General features: G+C 41.3%; 1 protein-coding gene across 1 annotated transcript in view; it reads right to left on the bottom strand.

The window, feature by feature from the left end:
* Positions 1–4,220: 4,220 nt before the first annotated feature.
* Positions 4,221–19,834, bottom strand: part of LOC125465270 (glutamate-rich protein 3-like) — a 56,791-nt gene continuing 41,177 nt past the window's right edge. Inside the window, exons 12-14 of the mRNA XM_048558551.2 lie at positions 14,230–14,921; positions 7,585–7,811; positions 4,221–4,812 (exon numbers count right to left, since the gene is read on the bottom strand). Coding sequence (XP_048414508.2) covers positions 4,221–4,812; positions 7,585–7,811; positions 14,230–14,921 — 1,511 coding nt within the window. The remainder of the gene's footprint in view (positions 4,813–7,584; positions 7,812–14,229; positions 14,922–19,834) is intronic.

Genomic DNA, 19,834 nt, shown 5'->3' with positions numbered 1-19,834 from the left:
TTAACATCAAGTGAGACCCTGATGAAATGCTTCACCACCAGAATGTCACATCAGTAATATTCACAAGGACGTACAAATGAATATAGCTGGCACCTGATCCCCTTTCCTTGAGCCATTGCTCCATTTTATTTATGATCTATTTATTGCGTGTACAGAAGTGTGTGGGCTGTATAATGTAACTATATACTGGCATCCACTTCAAGATTATGAAGTTTGTGTATTTTGCATATGTTGCCATAGCAAAATAATTATGAAATTTGAACAATTGAGTGAAACTGATGAGGAAATTCAGTCCAGATAGGTAAAGTATTACCAGGAAACTTGTTCAGATGGTCCAGAGAGGAATTGTCATTTATAGATATCTCTGAACGGGTTGATTAAAATATCATTATACACTTTTGGAGCAGCTGGAACTTGAACCAGACGTCCGGGCTCAGAGATAGGGACACTGTCACAGTATTACCAGAGTCCACATGGTGTAATTTATATACTTGAGTCATGCATGATCCAGTAATCATACCCATAGTAGATGCTTTGAATAATGATGATATACAATGTTTAGTTTTCTCATCATGTGACCACATCAGTGGCTGAGTTGTAAGCTGTAAACTCCAATGTTCTGTGATCCTAGTGAGCAATATCCTAGCAGTTTGAGATAATGGGAACTGCAGATGCTGGAGAATCCAAATAACAAAGTGTGGGGTTGGATGAACACAGCAGGCCCAGCAGCGTCTTAGGAGCACAAAAGCTGACATTTCGGGCCTAGACCTCAGCTTTTGTGTTCCTAAGATGCTGCTTAGTCTGCTGTGTTCATCCAGCCCCACACTTTGTTTTCCTAGCAGTTCTGTCTCCTCTGCTCCTCCCAAAGATGTGTGCAGCTGCATTGTTTCACACCTATCAGTCCCATGTTCATGATTATCCATGAGAGGGGCTAAATTGCTTTTTTTAAAATTTATTCATTTGAGGGATGTGGGTTTCACTGGCTGGCCAGCATTAATTCCCATCCCTAGTTGCCCTTGAGAGGGTGAGGCTGAGTTGCCAGCTTAAACTGCTGCAGTCCTCTTGCTGTGGATTGACCCACAATGCTGTTAGGGAGGGAATTCCAGGATTTTGACCCAGCGACAGTGAAGGAACAAGGATATATTTCCAAGTCACAATGGTGAGTGGCTTAGTGGGGGACCTAAAGGTGGTGGAGTTCACATAGGTTTGCTACATTTGTCCTTCTAGGTGGAAGTGGTCACAGAATCGGTCTGAGGAACAGGATCTCTGGCTGATGTTTCAGGAACATTTGATGTTTCTTTCTCTACTGGGAAATAAATTTAAAATGATGCGTGTCTCTATGGCAGGATAGTAAGTGAGCTATTACAAAACTGGAACAAAAAGTAACAGCATTAAATTTTCTGTTCCTGGAAATAAACTTTGAGTGTACAACGGAATGCCCTGATTCCCAGCACCTCTTTCGCCATCTATTGGATGTAACATCCATTTTAAACTATTTGTTGTTGGTCTAACCTATACACTTAGTATGTGAAGAAAGCAATGTGTATTTCCATTAGCGAAGCAAAAATACATTCTCTCTATCAGAAGCCACACTCTAACACTGATCTGTCAAATGGTGACCTGTCCAGTGTTTTCATCTTCTCAAATATTGTGCTACTATGTAATTTTATGGTTCTTGCCCCAGTTAGTGACTGCATTGTTGTGACTGGAGTTGTACACTGCACAACATCCTGAGCCTGGTCCTTTCATGAAGTATCTTAAACAGTAAATTATGGAAACCAAGTGCACAAGTCCCAATGAAGGCATCAAGCCTTTCTTTAAGCAGTAGTTTCCAGTGTTGTTGTTACCAGAGCAAGACAATGAAATGAGGCAGAAATCACACCATTTAAAACAATAGAGTTCCATGTATTTGATATCATGTAGAGTAAATGTCAATTAATTACCTCACTGAGTAGCAGTTGCCATGAGAACAGGAATGAGGTTGTGAGGAGCAGAAGTAGGCCATTTGGCTGCTCCAGCCTGTTTCCCATTCAATATTTATTCACAAGGTGTGAGCATCCCTGGCTGGACCAGCATTTATTACCCATCCCAATTGCCCAAAGGGCAGTTAAGAGACAACCCCTTTGCTTTGCGTAGGCCAGACTAGATAAGGACAGCAGTTTACTTTTCCTAAAAATTGTAAGTGAACCATTTGAGCTTTTTCCAAGAATCAACAATGGATTCATGGTTATCATTAGAGTCTTAATTCCAGATTTTTAATGAAATCAAGTTTCACCATCTGCCACAGTAAGCTTTGAACTTGGGTCCTCGGGATATTCAACCAGGTCTCTGGATTAATAGTCTAGCAATAATATCACCAGCATCAAGGATGATTTGATTATGGCCTTAAACTCACTCCCCCATAATGTTCAATTCCTTTCTGCATCTAATCATTTTGTAGCCCAGTCTTGATTGTGAACAGTGACTCCGCCTCCTTCCCTGCTATCTGGAAAAGATTTCTAAAAGTTAACATCCCTTGACAAAGGTGTTTCTGCTCACCTCACGATCTTTTGTTCTGTCATTCAATGTAATTATGATTGATCTGTGACTTGGATTTTTTTCTCAACCTTTCCGTCGTATCCCTTAATTTGTTTGGATAACAAATATCTGGCTCTCAGGTGCAAGATTTTCAGGTATATTAGCTTGCCTTCTGTGGCAGAAATTCCAAAATTCCTGCCACACTTTTATAATTAGAAACGTTTCTGAATTTTAGTTCTGAAAGATCTTTACTTTTAAGACTTTGTCTCCCGGACCTGGACTCTGTTATAACAAAAATAGTGTGACACTATTTAGCTTATCTGTTTCTCCTCAATATTTTGAAGACTTGAGATATCACGTGATTACCATCGCTGGCCCACTGAAGTTTCAATTGCATTGTCAGCTCAGTTGCACCTTTACTTTTTTAAGAAAGATTTGCAGAATTTATTAATATTCTCCAGTTGGACAAATTGTGCAATGGTGAGCCTACATTGTTGTTGCCTAAGCAGCAAAGGACACATTTGGGGTGAGGTTGTTATCATTCTTTTTCTTCAGAAATGTTCCTCAATCAATCTGTTCAGAGATTACATGGCAGGACTGGAACCTGGGCCTCCTGGCTCACAGGTAGGTATGTTGCCACTGCACATTAAGAGCCCTCATTCCATTCCTTCAGAGTCGGGTTCAGATATTAGACCACCTGCACTCTTGTGAAGAATTCACACCCCCCTGTAATATTCAAGGTATTTGATCGGAATTGCTAACAACTTCCTGATGTTGTTTGGGTCAGCCACTACGTATTGATGACATTGTTACTAAAACCACTCATTGCTTCATGACTAACTGTTTGCCCAGACTAAGCAGAAACATTTCATTGGCTCTTGTTTAAGGTTAATTGGAAACAATTTTTTGGTACCTTCCATCTCAGTTTGTATTTTTTGTGGCTTAAAATCTGCCTTTCTCTGTTTAAGAATTTAACCATATATGAAGAGCAGCTTATTCATTTTGGCATTTCCTTTCTACTGTATGTTTGATTTCTCTGACCGTAGTAAGCAGAATAATCTCTCCCTGTGACCTCTTCCTCTGCTATTTCAGGTGCTGGCCTTTTACTTTTTAAGTTATTACTCATTACCCACACACTCTGCTTCACAAAGTTGCAATTCTAAACATGAGGCAGTCTTCTTTAACTTTAAAAAAGTTAGAAGAATACCTGATCACTCTGCCTTCATTTTTTTCATAGCTTGCTAACACTCTGTAATCCAGCCACATGTGCGTTTTCAATTTTTCACTATTCTGCAATTATTCAAATAGAACTCGGGCTGCTTGGACTCCAAACTCTAATATCCTCTCCCTCATCCTTTCTGCTTCTCTGTCCTCCTTTAAGATTCCACTTAAAACCTACCTCTGATCACCTGACCTAATGTGGGCCTGCTGTCACATTCCGGTTGGTATCACTTCATAGAAGTTTTGATGAGACGTGATGTTGCTCTCAAGGTGTTAAATGTTAGCAAATTATTATCATTAGTTTTTGCACAAATTCATTCTACGTCATCTTATGTTCACTTTCATAAATATTCATGTGGCGTAGCAAATGTAGAAACAACTGTGGACTACCAACTGTGGTAAGATTTTTGACATCCATTAGTTATACTTTCTTCCTTTTTGATTTTTTTTTATTGATGTACATAATGTGCTGATCGCCAGATTCATGACAGGCATAGTGTGGGTGACTTTTGGTTATTTTCCGTAATTAATGCATTCAGTTCTTTTTTCACTCCAGTGCTGAGCTTATTTCCATCTAGACTCAAGTGTACGAGTGATCGGTGAGGATTGGAGGCCAAGGCTTCAGCTAGTGCCAGGCCACCTTCATCACCTATCTCATTCCAGTCAAGGTCTATTTTGCAGAGACTCCCATTAACATAGAGAGCATCAGCCAAGCGTTTTGCCCCCTCATTGCCCAGCCCATTTTCATCAAGGAGCAGGTGAGAAATAGCCCCCTTGTCTTTTAAAATATCGAAGAGTTCGCACCAGCTGGTGAAGCCTACAGCAGCATTCTGGGATAATCCCAAATATTCAAGTGGCGGGTTCAGTCTGAGAAACCTGGCCACACTTTTTAACCCTTCATTCGTCAGTTGGTTTGATCCAATGTCAAGTTCCATCAGTTGCAGCCTCTCTTTGTGCTGTTCCCCCAGAGGAATACTAACTCTGACTTGTTCTGCCTTCTCAGCCAGGAAGAGGTCAATTAATCCATCCATCAAGATGCTGACACCTTTGTCACCCAATTTGTTTCCATACAACCTTAAAAAGAAGTGACAAACGTAATTGTGATTGGCAAATAATGTAATGATTTATCCAAATGCAGACAGTAAGCTTCTGCTGTAATAACTACCATGTGTCTAAATACCTTGACATGAAATTGATCAAATGTCAGCACCTAACTGGTTCGAGTGTGTATTGCAGCTACTACAGCTGTTAAAAACTGACTAAATATAGGGTAAACCTTGCCACGTACTGAAGATTATATATAAAAAAGAAACAAGAATAACTGGACATTCATTTTCTTTTCGTAATGGGATTGTGATTAGTAAAATCATTTAAGCCTTTTTTTCCTCTTGAAGAAGTTGGAATTAGCCTTAATGTATTTTATCTGCCCTCCATAATCCATAAAGGTGTTGGTCCTTTCTGCAGTAGCCAGATGTCCGAATGTGAAAGTTACTATCACGTGTTGATGTGAACAGGACTGCTGTGTCCAGGAGGCAGCTAGAAAAACACGAGTTTGAATTGACACAAAAAAACTCCTTCAGGGAAGTGATGTTGAACTGTGGAGTGGACTCAAGACACTGAATGGTTGATTATACTCTTAAGAGGAAGAAAGGGATAAAAGGATGAGTTGAAGGCGTTATGTAAATAAAGGGCAGGAGGCAGCACATAGAGCATTAGGATGGACCTGGACCTGTTTCATGATGTAAATTATATGCAGTTCTCTCTTATTTCTTCACTTTATACAATGCAATTAAAACTTCTGAAGCCTGTATATGTGTTGTTGCCTGTACCAACATTCTGTCCATGTTCCAGGAAACTGAACCTTGTCTAAATAAAAATCTTGCTACTGTCATAGTTAGAATCGTACATTCGGCTGGCCAAACAAAAAAACATTTAACGCATTGAGGTTGTGCTGACTCTTTTGAAGAGCAATGATTTCTCCCCCCACCCCCTCCCAGTCTTCCCTTATAGCCCTGTAGTTTTTTTCTCTTTCAAGTATTCATCAAAATCCCTTTAGAAGGCTTCTATTGGATCTGTATCTATCAAGCAGTGCTTCCAAATTCTCACTACCCACTTGCATTAAAAGCATTTTCCACATTTCTCTTTTTTTTTTGCCAGTCGCTTTAACTCTGAACCATTGATAACTGTTTTACTTTATTTTCTCCATGTAAAACCTCCACAATTTTGAAGCACACATCAAAAGTGTTCTCTGCTCCAAGGAGAACAATCCCACCTTCCACAGTCCATCCACCTGATTGCAATCCTACGTCCACAGAAACTTTTGAGTAATTCTCCTCCCAACCTTTGCTAGAGACTTCACTTCTTCCATAAAGGAATATTGGCCAGTTGTGGATACAGTTTCCAGCTGAGGCCAAACTAGTTTTACATACATTTAATATTACTTCCTGCGTTTTGTATTCTTGTTTATTTATAAAGTTCAGTATCCTATGTGCTTTATTAACTGCTTGGTTTGCGTGGCCTGTCACTTTAACATCTAATCAATTCAAATGGTGAATTTTGTAACACTGACAAGGCAGAAAAATGTACTAGTTCACTATACATAATATAGAAAAATAATATCAAATGTCTGCCAAAGACCATAGGATGTAGGAGCAGAACAAGCCATCTGGCCTTTTAGTGTCTGCTCCACCTTTCATAGAGATCATGGCTGACCTGATAACTCTCAGCTCCACTTTCCCACCTTTTCCCCATAACCCTTGATTCCCTTCTCTGAATGAAAAATCTGGCTGTCTATCTAATGACTCAGCCTCTACAGCCCCCTGTAGGTTAAGTCCACAGATTCACTACCCTCTGGAAGAAGATGCCTCTCCTGCAATTACTTATGAAGTCTGTACTGAGCCCTGCGCATTGTGAAATTCCTAAGTTTGCTCTATCATTTGTTCAGAATGCTGTCATGGGCTTGTGGCCAGGATTAGTAGCAGGGATGACAAAGTGTGGAGCTGGATGAACACAGCAGGCCAAGCAGCATCTTAGGAGCACAAAAGCTGACGTTTAGTAGCAGGGATGATTCAGCAAAGATTGACATTTTTGATAATTATCAGAGGACCTCCTCCAAAAGAGGGGTCATAAATATCAAGATGTTAATAAATTTGACAGGAAACACAAGGAATATCTTTACCCAAACAAGGTTTTTTAAAAATGCAACTCATTGCCACAATTTGCAATTAAGGATGAAGTTGGATAAATACCCGAGGGAGAAATGGGTGTATATTGGTGCAAAGCGTGGTGTAAATGCCAACATTTAATGGAAGGGCTGAATGACCTATTTCTATGCAGTAATTCTACGTTTGAAGCCCGAACCATGGTTATTCTAGAAATTTTCAACACCTGTTTAAATTGGTTGCCTGTACTGCTATCTGTGCTTTTATTGGAATTTATATTTAAGTTTTTTTTGCCATTCCCATTCACGAATGCTACAGTCTGATCTTTTACACTTGTGTTCACAATTGTCCCCTGCAACTCTTTCTTTGATATAGATTGTGAACAACTGAATCCCCAGCCCTGATGCATGCAACACGCTACTGATAACCTGCTAATCTGAGAAGGATGCATTTGTTGCTACTCTATTTTCTGCAAGAGTATCTTGCTTAAAGTTAAGTAGTTTGGCCAATCAAATTGCATTTAGAATGCAACACATTTCCCTTGCCTTTACCTTTTTCCTAACCTAATATATTTTGAGGGGGTTTGGCCCGGTCAATAAAACTTTTCAAAACTTTGAGCTCAAAAAGAATGAATAACCTCATGTTCATGATCAGTCATCACAGAGCTGACAAGGGTTTTACTTACAACAGGCACTTCACTGAAGGCTTGGCTTTGAGAAGCTCCACCAGAAGTTGAGCACTGAATGGCCCAAGGTTATTTAAATTGAGATTAATTGTTTCCACCTCTGATTCACTGTTGCTAACCAGTGTGCTGACAAGCATTTCCAGGAGGTCATCGGTCAGCCCGGTGTTCCTCACAATCAATTGCCCCACCGATTTGCATGCCCAGAGCACCGTGACTGTGTCTATAATCTGCAAGGGGAAATACTGAATTATAAACCTGAAGAAGGACCACTGGACCCGAAGCATTCACTCTGTTTGTCTCTCCACGGACATTGCCAAACCAGCTGAGTTTCTCCAGCAGTTTCTGTTCTTGATTCTGATATTCAAGCATCCACTGTTTTTTTGCTTTACTTTTTCTGAATTATAAAGCGTTCCCTGTGATGTAATTGAATTTGAATTTTAATTTACAACAATTTTGAAATAGCAGCCAACACAAATGCCACTTCATTTCCCCAGCTTCAGAACAGCTCTCATCTTTGCCTGCTGTTCTCCTGCCAAGCCGTCTTGATGCAGAGGCCATGAGAATTGCCTTGGCTCTTGAGCTTGGAATCCATTCAAAAGCATGAAATTTGGATTAGAGTGTGTGTTTTGATTTAAAACTGCTAAAATCACTACAGGGACGGTACTTATATCATTATTGTCATTGTATTCTCTAATTACTGCAGATCTCTCGATTCCTGCATGCTTTTTTTCAGACTATCGAAAACTAGATAGTCTGTCTATTAAATACTAGTTTTAAGAATCGTTCTGAATAAAGTTAGGTGTATTGTCACCGTTTGAAAAAGAGTAGCTCTAGGGGAAGTGAAGAGTTGCACACAATGTGTATGGGTTTTTCTAGCTCAACATTGTATATGTGCTTGAAAAGGAGAAAAAAACGAGCTATAAGTGAAGAACTGGGGTGGGACTAATTGGAAAACTTTCAAAGAATGGGCAATCAGGTGCAATGGGCTGAATGGCCACTGTCTTTCTGGACCATGGGTTTACAAACTCCTGGAACTGAGTGGTGCACATCAGGAAATTTGCTGCCAAACATCTATTTATTTTTAATCTTGATAACTCCAGGCTTGTTACTTTGTAAACATTTCCTGCAATATTTTAAGCTGATGCTGTTTTATTAAGCTGGGATGGGCTCGTAAGGGCATAGTACAAGGTGTCTCCAAGAAGCTTGCGTTTCAGGTGACGCAAATAACAACACATTGCCTTTAAAATGTCTTTCACACAGAGAAAGATCCTGAGGTCAAAACAGTGAACTTAACCGGAAGAAAGAACTGCCAACGTATGACTCAATAGACAGAAGGGTAATTTCTGTAAGATTAGAAATTACTTCATTCCCAATGAAAATTAATGTTTAATTGAGTGAATAAAACCACAGAAGCCAGTGCCAAGCAGAGATGCAAAAGTCACTTCTATGAAATGTGCATGGGGAGTGAAACAGAATTTCGGTTTTGGGTCAGAGACCTAGGTCACAATTTCAAGGTGAGAGAGGAAAAGTTTAAGGGAGACATGCGTGGAAAGTTCTTTACGCAGAGGGTGGTGGGTGCCTGGAATGCGTTGCCAGTGGAGGTGGTAGAGGTGGGCACGATAGCATCATTTAAGATGTATCTAAACAGATACGTGAATGGGCAGGGAGCAGATGGATACACATCCTTGGAAAATAGGTGACAGATTTAGATAGAGGATCTGGATCGGGGCAGGTTTGGAGGGCCGAAGAGCCTGTTCCTGTGCTGTAATTTTCTTTGTTCGTGTTCTAACGTCAACTCTGCTTCTCTCTCTACAGATACTACCAGAGCTGTGGAATATTTCCAGCAACATCCTATTTTTCCTTGCAAATTTCTAGCATCTGCGGTATTTTGATTTTTTTTGTGTCATGATCATGAATATATTGGGAATTGCCTACAATGCTCTTTCCAATAACCATTAGGGTGAATGTGCACATTCCTGAGTTGTACTGCTAGAGATGAGGTCCCAAAACCACAGAAATGCGACTTTGTAGAATTGATGTACAATAACAGAGTCTGTAGGTCTTGTGGTCTCTTGAATAAATTGGTTACTTGTTGCAGCCCGCACACACAGATGGAAATGTAAGAAAGAGAACAACCAATTCATCTTTTGGAAACTGAGCTGTGTGAAGGAGTGTCAATTCATTCTGATTCAGCTTGCTTTGTCATTCAAGCTATTCAATAAACAGAACACCTACACTGGTAATTCCCATTTTGTTGGATTGAGGCTTTACATAACTGACTGTAATAAAATGGATTCCTAACTACCAAAGAGATCATTTATTTAGACAATTGTTGAGCTCCAGAGAAAGCACTGGTTACATTTAGGAAAAGACTTGCGCAAAGAGATGGATGAACTTCACTGCTTATCCTAATGTAGAGCCAACACCCACAAAGAAACAGCCTGCATTCATATAGTGCCATTCATGTCCTTGAGATTTGCATTGGGAGGACAGTTGTGAAGGATGTCAGAAAGCCACCAGGATACTCTTCTCTGTACAGTGGGTGCAACTAATGTCAAGGAGATTGGTAGAGATTTTCAAAATTATGATTTGATTTATTGCTGTCATGTGTACCAAAGTACAGGGAAAACGTGTTGTCTTCTGTGTTTCACAGGCAGATCATACTGTACAAGTGCATCAGGGTAATGGAACAGAATATAGGATACAGTGTTACAGCTGCTGAGAAGGTACAGGGAGACATCAACATTAACATTTAAGACGCCCATTCAAAAGCCTGATAACAGCAGGGAAGAAGCTGTTCTTGAATCTGTTTGTATGTGTATTCAAACTTTTGTATCTTCTGCCCGATGGAAGAGTGTGTCTGAGAGTATAACTGAGCGGGAGGGGTCTTTGATTATGTTAGTTGCTTTCTCAAGGCAGTGGAAAATACACATGAAGTCAATAGATGGGAGGCTGGTTTGTGTGATGGACTGTACTATGCTCACAACTCTTTGTAGTTTCTTTTGACGTGATGTGATAGAGTAGCTAGAGAGAAACTGGTTCTGCTCTTAAAAGGATCAAGAGCCAGGCGGCAGATTTAAAGTGGTTTGCCAAAGAAGCAAACATGATGTGAAAAAACACTTTTTTTCTTACAGTGAGTAGGTAGGGTTTGGAATGCACTGCCTTGATAAAAATAACATATGAGGATATAAGGGAGAAAGCAGGCAGTTAGCTGTAAGTAATGATTCTCACTTGAGTTGGTGCGGACATCATGCGTTGAATGGTCTCCCTGTGTAAAGTAACACTTCTGCAATTCTGTATGTGGGAGAAAACTTTCTGAAAAAGTTCTTTTGTAAAGACGTTGGTCCTAATTAAGATTTGACTAGAGTCACTCATTGGTAAATGGTGGAGTTGATATTCTGGAATCTTAAGATGAAGTTGAGAATTGAAGCCACTTATTTATTCTGCAGATCAGGCTTTTTTCACAGGCAGTATAAATTGACCTCTAGCAAATTTATACAAGAAGAGACTTGATGGCCCAAATTTATTTTGTACTGATCTCAAGATGAGCAGCGTGCACCCTAACTACGTCTTACAGTCTTGTTGTTACAAATACCAATCAAATCCTAAATGGATACAGAACAGTTTGAGGTCAGAAGGTCAGTCTAGAGTTGGGGAGGGAGAGCGATCAATTGTTCTGTCTTTACCAGATCATCGTATAGCATTGCTTCCTAGGATGCCAATTTAGCCCATATGACCCTAAATTCTGGGAGCAGAAATAGGCAATTCAGCCCATCGAGTCAACTCCATCATGCAACGAGATTGTGGTTGATCTGATGATCTTCACCCACTTTCCTGCTTTTTACCCTACAATCCTTTATTTCTTCACTGTTTAAAAATTCATCCACCTCAACCTTGAATATACTTAGTGATACAGCCTAACAGCCCTCTGTGGTAAAGAATTCTGCAGGTTCACTATGTTCTGCGAAAAGAAACTTCTCATTTCTTTCCTATCTGGGGAACCCCTTACTCTGAGATTGTGTGCCCTCTGGTCCTAGACACACCCACAAGGGAAAACCACTTCTCAGTACGTACCTGTCAAGGATCTTCAGAAGCTTGTAGGTTTCAATAGGGTCTGTTTCTGTGCTGTATGACCCTTTTTGGTTGAAGCAGTCCATACCAAGCATAATCCCAAACTAAACTAGTCCCACCTGCCTATTCCTGATCCATATCCCTCCAAACCTTTCCTATTCATCCAAATACCCATGTATCTTTGAAATGTTGTAATTGTAGCCACGACCACCACCTCCTCCGGACGGTCACTCCACACATGAACCACCCTCTATGTAAAAAAAAATGCCCCATGTATCTTTTAAATTTCACTCATCTCACCTTTAAAAAATGTGCCCCAATTCCAACCAGTATAGGCCTAACCTATTCAATCTCACCCCATAAGACCTGGTATCAGTCCAGAGAACTTCCTCTGGCCTACCTCCAATGCTTTCCTGAGATAAGGGGCCCAGAACTGTTCATGGTATTCCAGCTGTGGTCTGACTAATACCTTTGTACAGTTTTAGCAAAACCTCCCTACTTTTATACTCCATTCGTTTTGAAGTCAAGCCAACATTCCATTTGACTTTCCTATTACCTATTGAACTTGGATGCTGGCTTTATGATATTCAGGGACCCATATTTCCTGTAACCTTGTGTTTCTTCTGTCATTAGTTGGAAGTTCAGGCCAGAGAGACTCTTCCCCTGCCCTCCCCAAGGTTATCGCACATTTCAAGAAATGGATGGTCACTCTGGATATCATTCCAGATCCCAACAGCACTCTGGCCCATCATCTCACCAAGTCACTGATCTCCCCAGCATCGTATCAACCCGCCCACCACACCCCAGGCCCAGCTGTTATCTCCACCTACAAAATATCCTGCTTTTAGTTTCTAGAGTCATTCCCCCTTGTGCTATCAATTGGTCAAATTTGGGGGCAGGGTGCGAGGGCACAGAGCTGAGGTGCTGTATTAAAGTAGTAAGGGTGGCTTTTTCACACAGCGAATAGTTAGGGTCTGTGATGTCCTGCCTGGAAACATGGTGGAGGCAAGTTCAATTGAGACATTCAAGAGAGCATTGGATGGTTATTTGGATTGAAATGGTATGCAGGGATGTGGGACAATAGGCAGGAGTTTGGCACTAGGTAATAGAACCAGTGCAGGCACAATGGGTCGAATGGCCTCTTTCTGCACTGTAACAATTCTGTGAAGGGTGTCTGGTTGTAGGAGCATTTCTGCCCTAACAGAGCAACGTGTTTTTTTTAAATAAATTGTTGCTCACTCATTCCAGAGCCTCAAGCAGATGGTTTACAGACCACAGATAATGTTGTAATAGAACAGCACTGTATACAGAACAGAATAGGAATTCCTGAATATTTCTATTCTGGCATTTTCCCTGATGTTACTGCATTTTAATGCCTCAAATTTCGTGTAAGCCCAGAGGGAGATTGCTTCGAGTTTGAGCAGATAGGGAAGGTGTGGAGCATTGGACTATAGCTGATTGGAAAAGCAAAGATCTACCTTTTTGCAGCCTGTGGCTGTAGCATCAGGGAAAAGACACTGCACCCACTGTCAGGAAGACTGCAAGAAATTAGAAGGAGTTGTAAACACAGCCCAGTTCACCTTGCAAACCAGCCTTCCTTCCATTGACTCTGCCTGCACTTCCCATTGCCTTGGGAATGCAGCCAACATAATCAAAGATCCCTCCCACCCAAGTTATACTCTCTTCCTTCAGGTGAAAGATACAAAAGTTTGAAAAGATGAACCAACAGGTTCAAAAACAACTTCTTCCCCGCTATTACCAGACCTATGAATGGACCTGTCAAATATTAGAATTGATCCTTCTCTGCACCTTCTCTTTAGCTGTAACACTATTTTCTGCTCTATAACCCCGATTATTTATGTAAGGTATGATTTCATAGAATCCCTAGTGTGGAGGCAAGTCATTCAGCCAATTGAATCCATCCTGCCCCTCTCAAGAGCATCCCATTCAGACTCACCCATCCCTGTAGCCCCACACTAAGGCCAACCCACTTAACATGCACATCTTTGGACTGTGGGAGGAAACTAGAGTTCCCAGAGGAAACTTGGGCAGACACAGGGAGAATTTGCAAACTCCACACAGAGAGTGCCCACGGCTGGAATCAAACCCGGGTCCCTGGCTCGATGAGGCAGCAGTACAAACTACAGAATCACCATGCCACCCTGGTTAGCGTGCAAAACAATACTTTTCACTATATCTTGGTAAACGTAACAGTAACTAATCGAATCAAAGGGCCCTGGCAGCTGTCAAAATTCAGTCTAAACTGCCACTGCACTCTCAGAATTTGCGACTGAAAAATCTCATCCTGCAACGCATGGTTCGCTGCCTGGTGAGTAGAGGCTACTGCTGGGAATATGTTACCGAAACAACTTTGTTACATTTAGCAGTGATGCTGGACATACAAACCAAACTGGCCCAAAATCATCTGCTTAATGCATAGCTGTTTCATGTCTCTATGATATTGAATTTTGGCCCACTGTATTTCTTTAATGTCCTTTACTCTTGCACACAGCAACATGCACATGTGCACCTTTCTATGCTCTATAATAATGTGTTAATAGACAGGAGGTTTACTTGTTTTCTCAGGGTGCCCGCTGCTTGCTGACTCCATGAGCTGACAATTAGCGTGGTCTCTTCTTCCTCTTTATTTTCCAGCGTTGGATAGGCTAGGAGCTGCTCAGTACCTGCACCTTTACCTTCAGCCTTTGCCATTACCTCTCTAGATAGAGTGTGCCCATTCCTGAGCTCCATGTTGTAACATACAGGCTGATGGTGTTCCCTGTCTGTGTCATTAATGCACGTTAAATTGTCAAGTGGCTGGAAATTGGACTGGTTGCTGGGTAAAGTCTGTTTGCCTTCACCCTCCTTGGGTTTGATTACACTAGTTGGATTTGCAAACATTTCTACTGGTGTCTTTAGACAGTGATGCACTTCAGTATTTTCGGGGTCTTGAATTTTCTGCTTGGGAATTGGTTCCCCTCCAATGTCCTCATTTCCCTTTGTGTCAGACCTGATGCCTGACATATGACCAGGCTCACATCCTTCCTGCAATGAGTTGGTGGAAGAGCAGGCTACAACATCCTTTGGATCTGGTGAGCTTGTTTCCAATTGACTCCCTGTTTGCACACTGTGTGGATTTGTACGATTGTAGACCTTTGTGTTTATTTGCTGGACACTCGTCACCATTACCACACCATCACCATCCTTCCACCCAGCTACTGATCCAGGATCATTCCTTTTCAACAGTGAGAGCAGTCCAATCTCATCTGCAAAAGTTATGACAAAAATACCAGTGTTTCTGTAAGTTATTGGTATATTTAGTAATGCTCTGCATTATTGACACTCTGAGAAAGGTTAACATCAATTGGGATGTCATGTTATTGCTATACATAGAACATAGAACATTACAGCACAGTACAGGCCCTTCGGCCCTCGATGTTGTGCCGACCTGTGAAACCAATCTGAAGCCCTTCTAACCTATACTATTCCATTATCATCCATATGTTTACACAGGACATTGGTGAGGCCACTTTTGGAATACTGCCTTCAATTCTGGTTTCCATGTTATAGGAACAATGTCGTTAAACTTAAAAGGGTGCAGAAAAGATTTGTAAGGATGTTGCTGGGGTCTGATCTATAGGGAGAGGCTATTTTCCCTGGAGCATCAGAGATTGAGGGGTGACCTTATAGATGTTTATAAAATCATGAGGGGCATGGATAGGGTGAATAGACAAGGTCTTTTTCCAGGGTGGGGGAGTAGAGGGGAAAGATATAAAAGGGACCTAAGGGGCAACTTTTTCATACAGAGGGTGATGCATGTATGGAATGAGCTGCCAGAGGAAGTGGTGGAGGCTGGTACAATTACAACATTTAAAAGGCATTTGGATGGGTACATGAATAGGAAGGGGTGACAGGGATATGGGCCAAATGCTGACAAATGGGACAAGATTAATTTAGGATTTCTGGTCGGCATAGATGATTTGGATCGAAGGTCCTGTTTCGTTGTTTATATCTCTATGATTCTATGACTAATTCCTGCTCATGGAGAGAATGTGCTCACCTGAATTTACATCACAGATTTATGAAGGGGCTAATGGGCATTTGCTTTTCAAAATCCACACCCTCACACTCTCTCCCAACTCAAACATTGCCCCACCTGTCCCCACCATTTCCTGATTAAAGACGGTGATTCAAGTTGTGGGACTGTCTCACAAATAACAGCCATTGTTAACACTCCAGAAGTTGGACCAGACTTGCCTATAAGAATTGGGGGAATTTTAAATGACAACAAAGCATTACAAAAGAACTAGCAGGAAACATAACCACTAACGCCAAAAGCTTCTCTAAGTATATAAAAAGCAAGAGAATAGTGAATGTAAATGTTGGCCCTTCAGAGGATGAAAATGGTGAGGTAATAATGGGAAATTCAAACATCAGAGATCCTAAATCAATATTTTCTCGCTGTTTCACCATGGAAGATAATAATTTCTTCCCAAAAGCTGTAGTTACTGCAGAGGAACTTTGTTAGAGTGAATGTATTAAGTAAACTGATGGGATAAAGGGTAGATAAGTGACTGGAACCTGGTGGCGTTCGCCCTAAGGCATTAAAGGAAGTGGTAGCAGAAATTCTGGATGCATTAGTTCTGATATTCCAAAATTTGTTGGATTCTGGAAAGATACCAATGGATTGGAAAAATTGCTAATTCAAAATAGGAGACAGGCAAAAAGTGGGAAACTGTGAACTAGTTAGTTTGACCTCGGTTGAGGGTAAGTTGTTAGAGTTAGTCATAAAGAAGGAGATAATGGAAAGCCTTGGAAAAACAAAGCTCAATTCATCAGTGATAGTAGGAACCACCGATACTGGAGAATCTGAGATAACAAGTTATAGAGCTGGATGAACACAGCAGGCCCAGCAGGAAAGCTGGCATTTCGGGTCTGGACGTCTGCACCTTGTTATCTTGATTCACCAGTGGTTTCATAATGGGAAAGTTGTGCTAGACAAACTTACTGGCATTCATTGAGGCCATAGCCGGGAAGATGGAAAATGGGGATCCAGTGCTTGTGTTAAACCTACAATTCCAATCGCATTTGGCAAGGTGCGACATGAAGGTTAGGACCAGAAGGTTAGACCCCAGGATGTTAAGGATAGGGTATTGGCTTGCTTAAAGGATTGGCTGACTGATAGAAAGCAGAGGGTTGGGATCAGTGTGTCCTTCTCATGGAAGTAGCTGAAAGGCAGGTTACACTACTTTTCACACTCCTTTTACTGATTATAGGATGAGCTGCTCCTCTTTGGGTATTTCAGTTTTAGTTCTCAGAGGTGGAGGGAGTGCCAACTTCTGCTTTACAACAATATAAATGAGCTGCAAGCAGGATCAGAATGTAACAAAGCAAAATGCACAGATGATATGAAAATAGGTGGGAAAGCAGGCAGTGATAAGGAGATAAAGATGTCAATATCGAGAGGTTAGGAGAATGGTACATGATCTGGCAGGCAGAGTTTAATGTGGATTAGTGCAAGGTTATCCAGTTTAGCCCGAAAAATAAAAGGCAAAATGATTATTTAAATGGGAAGCAGATTCAAAGTGCGTCAGTGCAGAGGGATCTGGGTGTCTTTGTGCATAAATACCGAAATTAGGTATGCACATGCAGCATATAATAAGGAAGGCAAATGGAATCCTGGCATTTATTGCAAAAGGACTGGATTATAAAAATAAAGAAACTATTATTTAGAGTGTTGGTGAGACCACATCTAGAGTACTGTGGAAAGGCCTATGCTCCCTGCTTGAGGAAGGGTGTGGCAGCACTGAAAGCAGTTCAGAGGAGGTTCACCAGATTGATTCCAGGGATGAAGGGCTGTCGTATGAAGAGCAGTTAAACAGCATGGGCCGGTACTTGCTGGATTTCCGAAGAATGAGGGGGGATCTGATTGAGGTGTATAAAATGCTATAGGGGATTGATAATGTGGACATCGGACAGATATTTCCCCTTGTGGGGCAGCCAAGAACAAGACGTCATAGTTATAGAGTGACAGGAGAGAGGTTCAGAACTGAGATGAGGAGAAACTACTGTCAGAGAGTGGTGAATCTGCAGAACTCACTGCCCCAGAGTGCAGTGGAAACAGAATCAATCAACAGATTTGGGAAAAAAAATAGATGTGTTTCTGATACAAAGCTGGATAAAGGGCCATGGGGATCAGGCAGGAAAGTAGAGGTGAGATTAAGGTAAGATCAGTCATGATAGTATTGGATGGACGAGCGGGCTCAAAGAGCTGAATTGTCAACTCCCACTCTCACTCCTAATTCTTATGTTCCTATAAATACAGTGGTTACAAGAGCAGGTCAGAGGTTAGGAATCCTACAGTGAGTAGTTCTCCTCCTGACTCCCCAGAGCCTGTGCACCATCTACAAGGCACAAGTCAGCAGTGTGCCAGAATACTTCCCACTTGCTCTGGGTGAGCGCAGCCCCAACAACACTCAAGAAGCTCGACACTATCCAAGACAAAGCAGCCCATTTGATTAGCCCCACATTCACAAACAACCACTCCCTTCGCCACCAACACTGAGTAGCAGCAGTGTGTACCATCTACACTGCACTGCACAAATTCACCAAGAGCCTTTCAAACCCAGGACCACTTCCATCTCGAAGGACACATATAGCATTGGATACAGGAGAATACCACCTCCTCTATGCCACTCATCATTCTGACTCGGAACTATGTCACAATTCCTTCATTGTGCTAGGTCAAAATCCTGCAATTCCTTCCTTTTTGGCATTGCGGGTCTGCCTACAGCACATGGGCTTCAGTGGTTAAAGAAAGTAGCTTGCCAACACCTTTTCAAGGTCAAATAGGGACTGACAATAAATGTCGGTGAACCAGCAATGCCCATTTTCCACAAGCGATTTAAAAAAAACAATATTGATTCTGTGAGCCAGAAAGTGTTGCCTAAAGTAAATCACAACCATACTTTTTCATGACCTTATCCAATCTCCATTTCCAGCAGAAGTCACTGTGTTATTTACAGCTGGGGCCACCTGGCTGATTTTTGTCTGAATCTCATGCTCTGCAGTTGCTCTGAGGCAAATTAGAGAAACTCAAATTCCAGTCTGTATCTTCGAATGATGCATATACTTTTCTATTTATCTCAGTCCAAATACCTCATCCCTCACACCCTGGATCACTTGCAGTGACAACTCCCTTGCACATCGCAAACTTTTTTTTAAATCAACCTTAGAATTTGGCAAGGCATGGACTGATCAACACTTTTGTTCATTGCTTTCTGTGATTGGAATCATATTATGCAAAGGAACTGTCTTTAACTTTCAGCAAAGGAGAGGCTGTCATATTGGACAATGATTCTTCAGTTTTTAATGTTAACCAAATGCATCTTTCACAAGCCTAGGTAACAATGATGCTACATATGTATTACATGTTCATAAAGCCCATGTGTAATTTTAATCCTGAATACTTTGGATCTGGATATAACATGAATGAATTTAAAGATATGTTCTATATTCTACATAAGTAAATGGAAGAATAACTCATAAAGTTTGAGCAAAATACAGGTCAATCCTCTCAGCTTTGAGGTAACCAACCTCTTTTTTTTATATAACGTTCATTCTCATACTCCCCACTTACCCGACTGAGAACAACTTCAATAACACTCAATATAGAACAAGGGTACAGTAAAAAGACAGATAATCTGTTTTTGTGTGATATAGAATCATAGAATTCCTTACAGTGTGGAAGCAGGCTATTCAGCCCATCTAATCCACACCATCCCACTCAGACCAAACCCAACCCACCTTATCTCTGTAACCCTGCATTTCCCAGGGCTAATCCACTTAGCCTGTTCAACCCTAGACATGATGGGTAACTTAGCACAGCGAATCCACCCTAAACTGCACATCTTTGGACTGTGGGAGGAAACCGGAGCACCATGGGAAATCCACACAGACGCAGGGAGAATATGCATGCTCCAGATTGTTAACCACGTTAGTAATGATGATCAAGTGATAAATATTGGCCAGAACAATTCAATAGCTCTTCTTTTAAATAGTGGCGTGTGACCTGAGAGGGACAGAGGATCACCCATTGCTGGAATCAAACCCCGGTCTCTGGTGCTGTGACACAACAGTGCTTACCACTGAGCCACTGAGCCACTCCAAATTGACTGGG

Source organism: Stegostoma tigrinum, chromosome 29 (genome assembly GCF_030684315.1).
Source record: "Stegostoma tigrinum isolate sSteTig4 chromosome 29, sSteTig4.hap1, whole genome shotgun sequence".
Taxonomy (NCBI): domain Eukaryota; kingdom Metazoa; phylum Chordata; class Chondrichthyes; order Orectolobiformes; family Stegostomatidae; genus Stegostoma; species Stegostoma tigrinum.
This window is presented reverse-complemented; position numbering and strand designations above follow the sequence as displayed.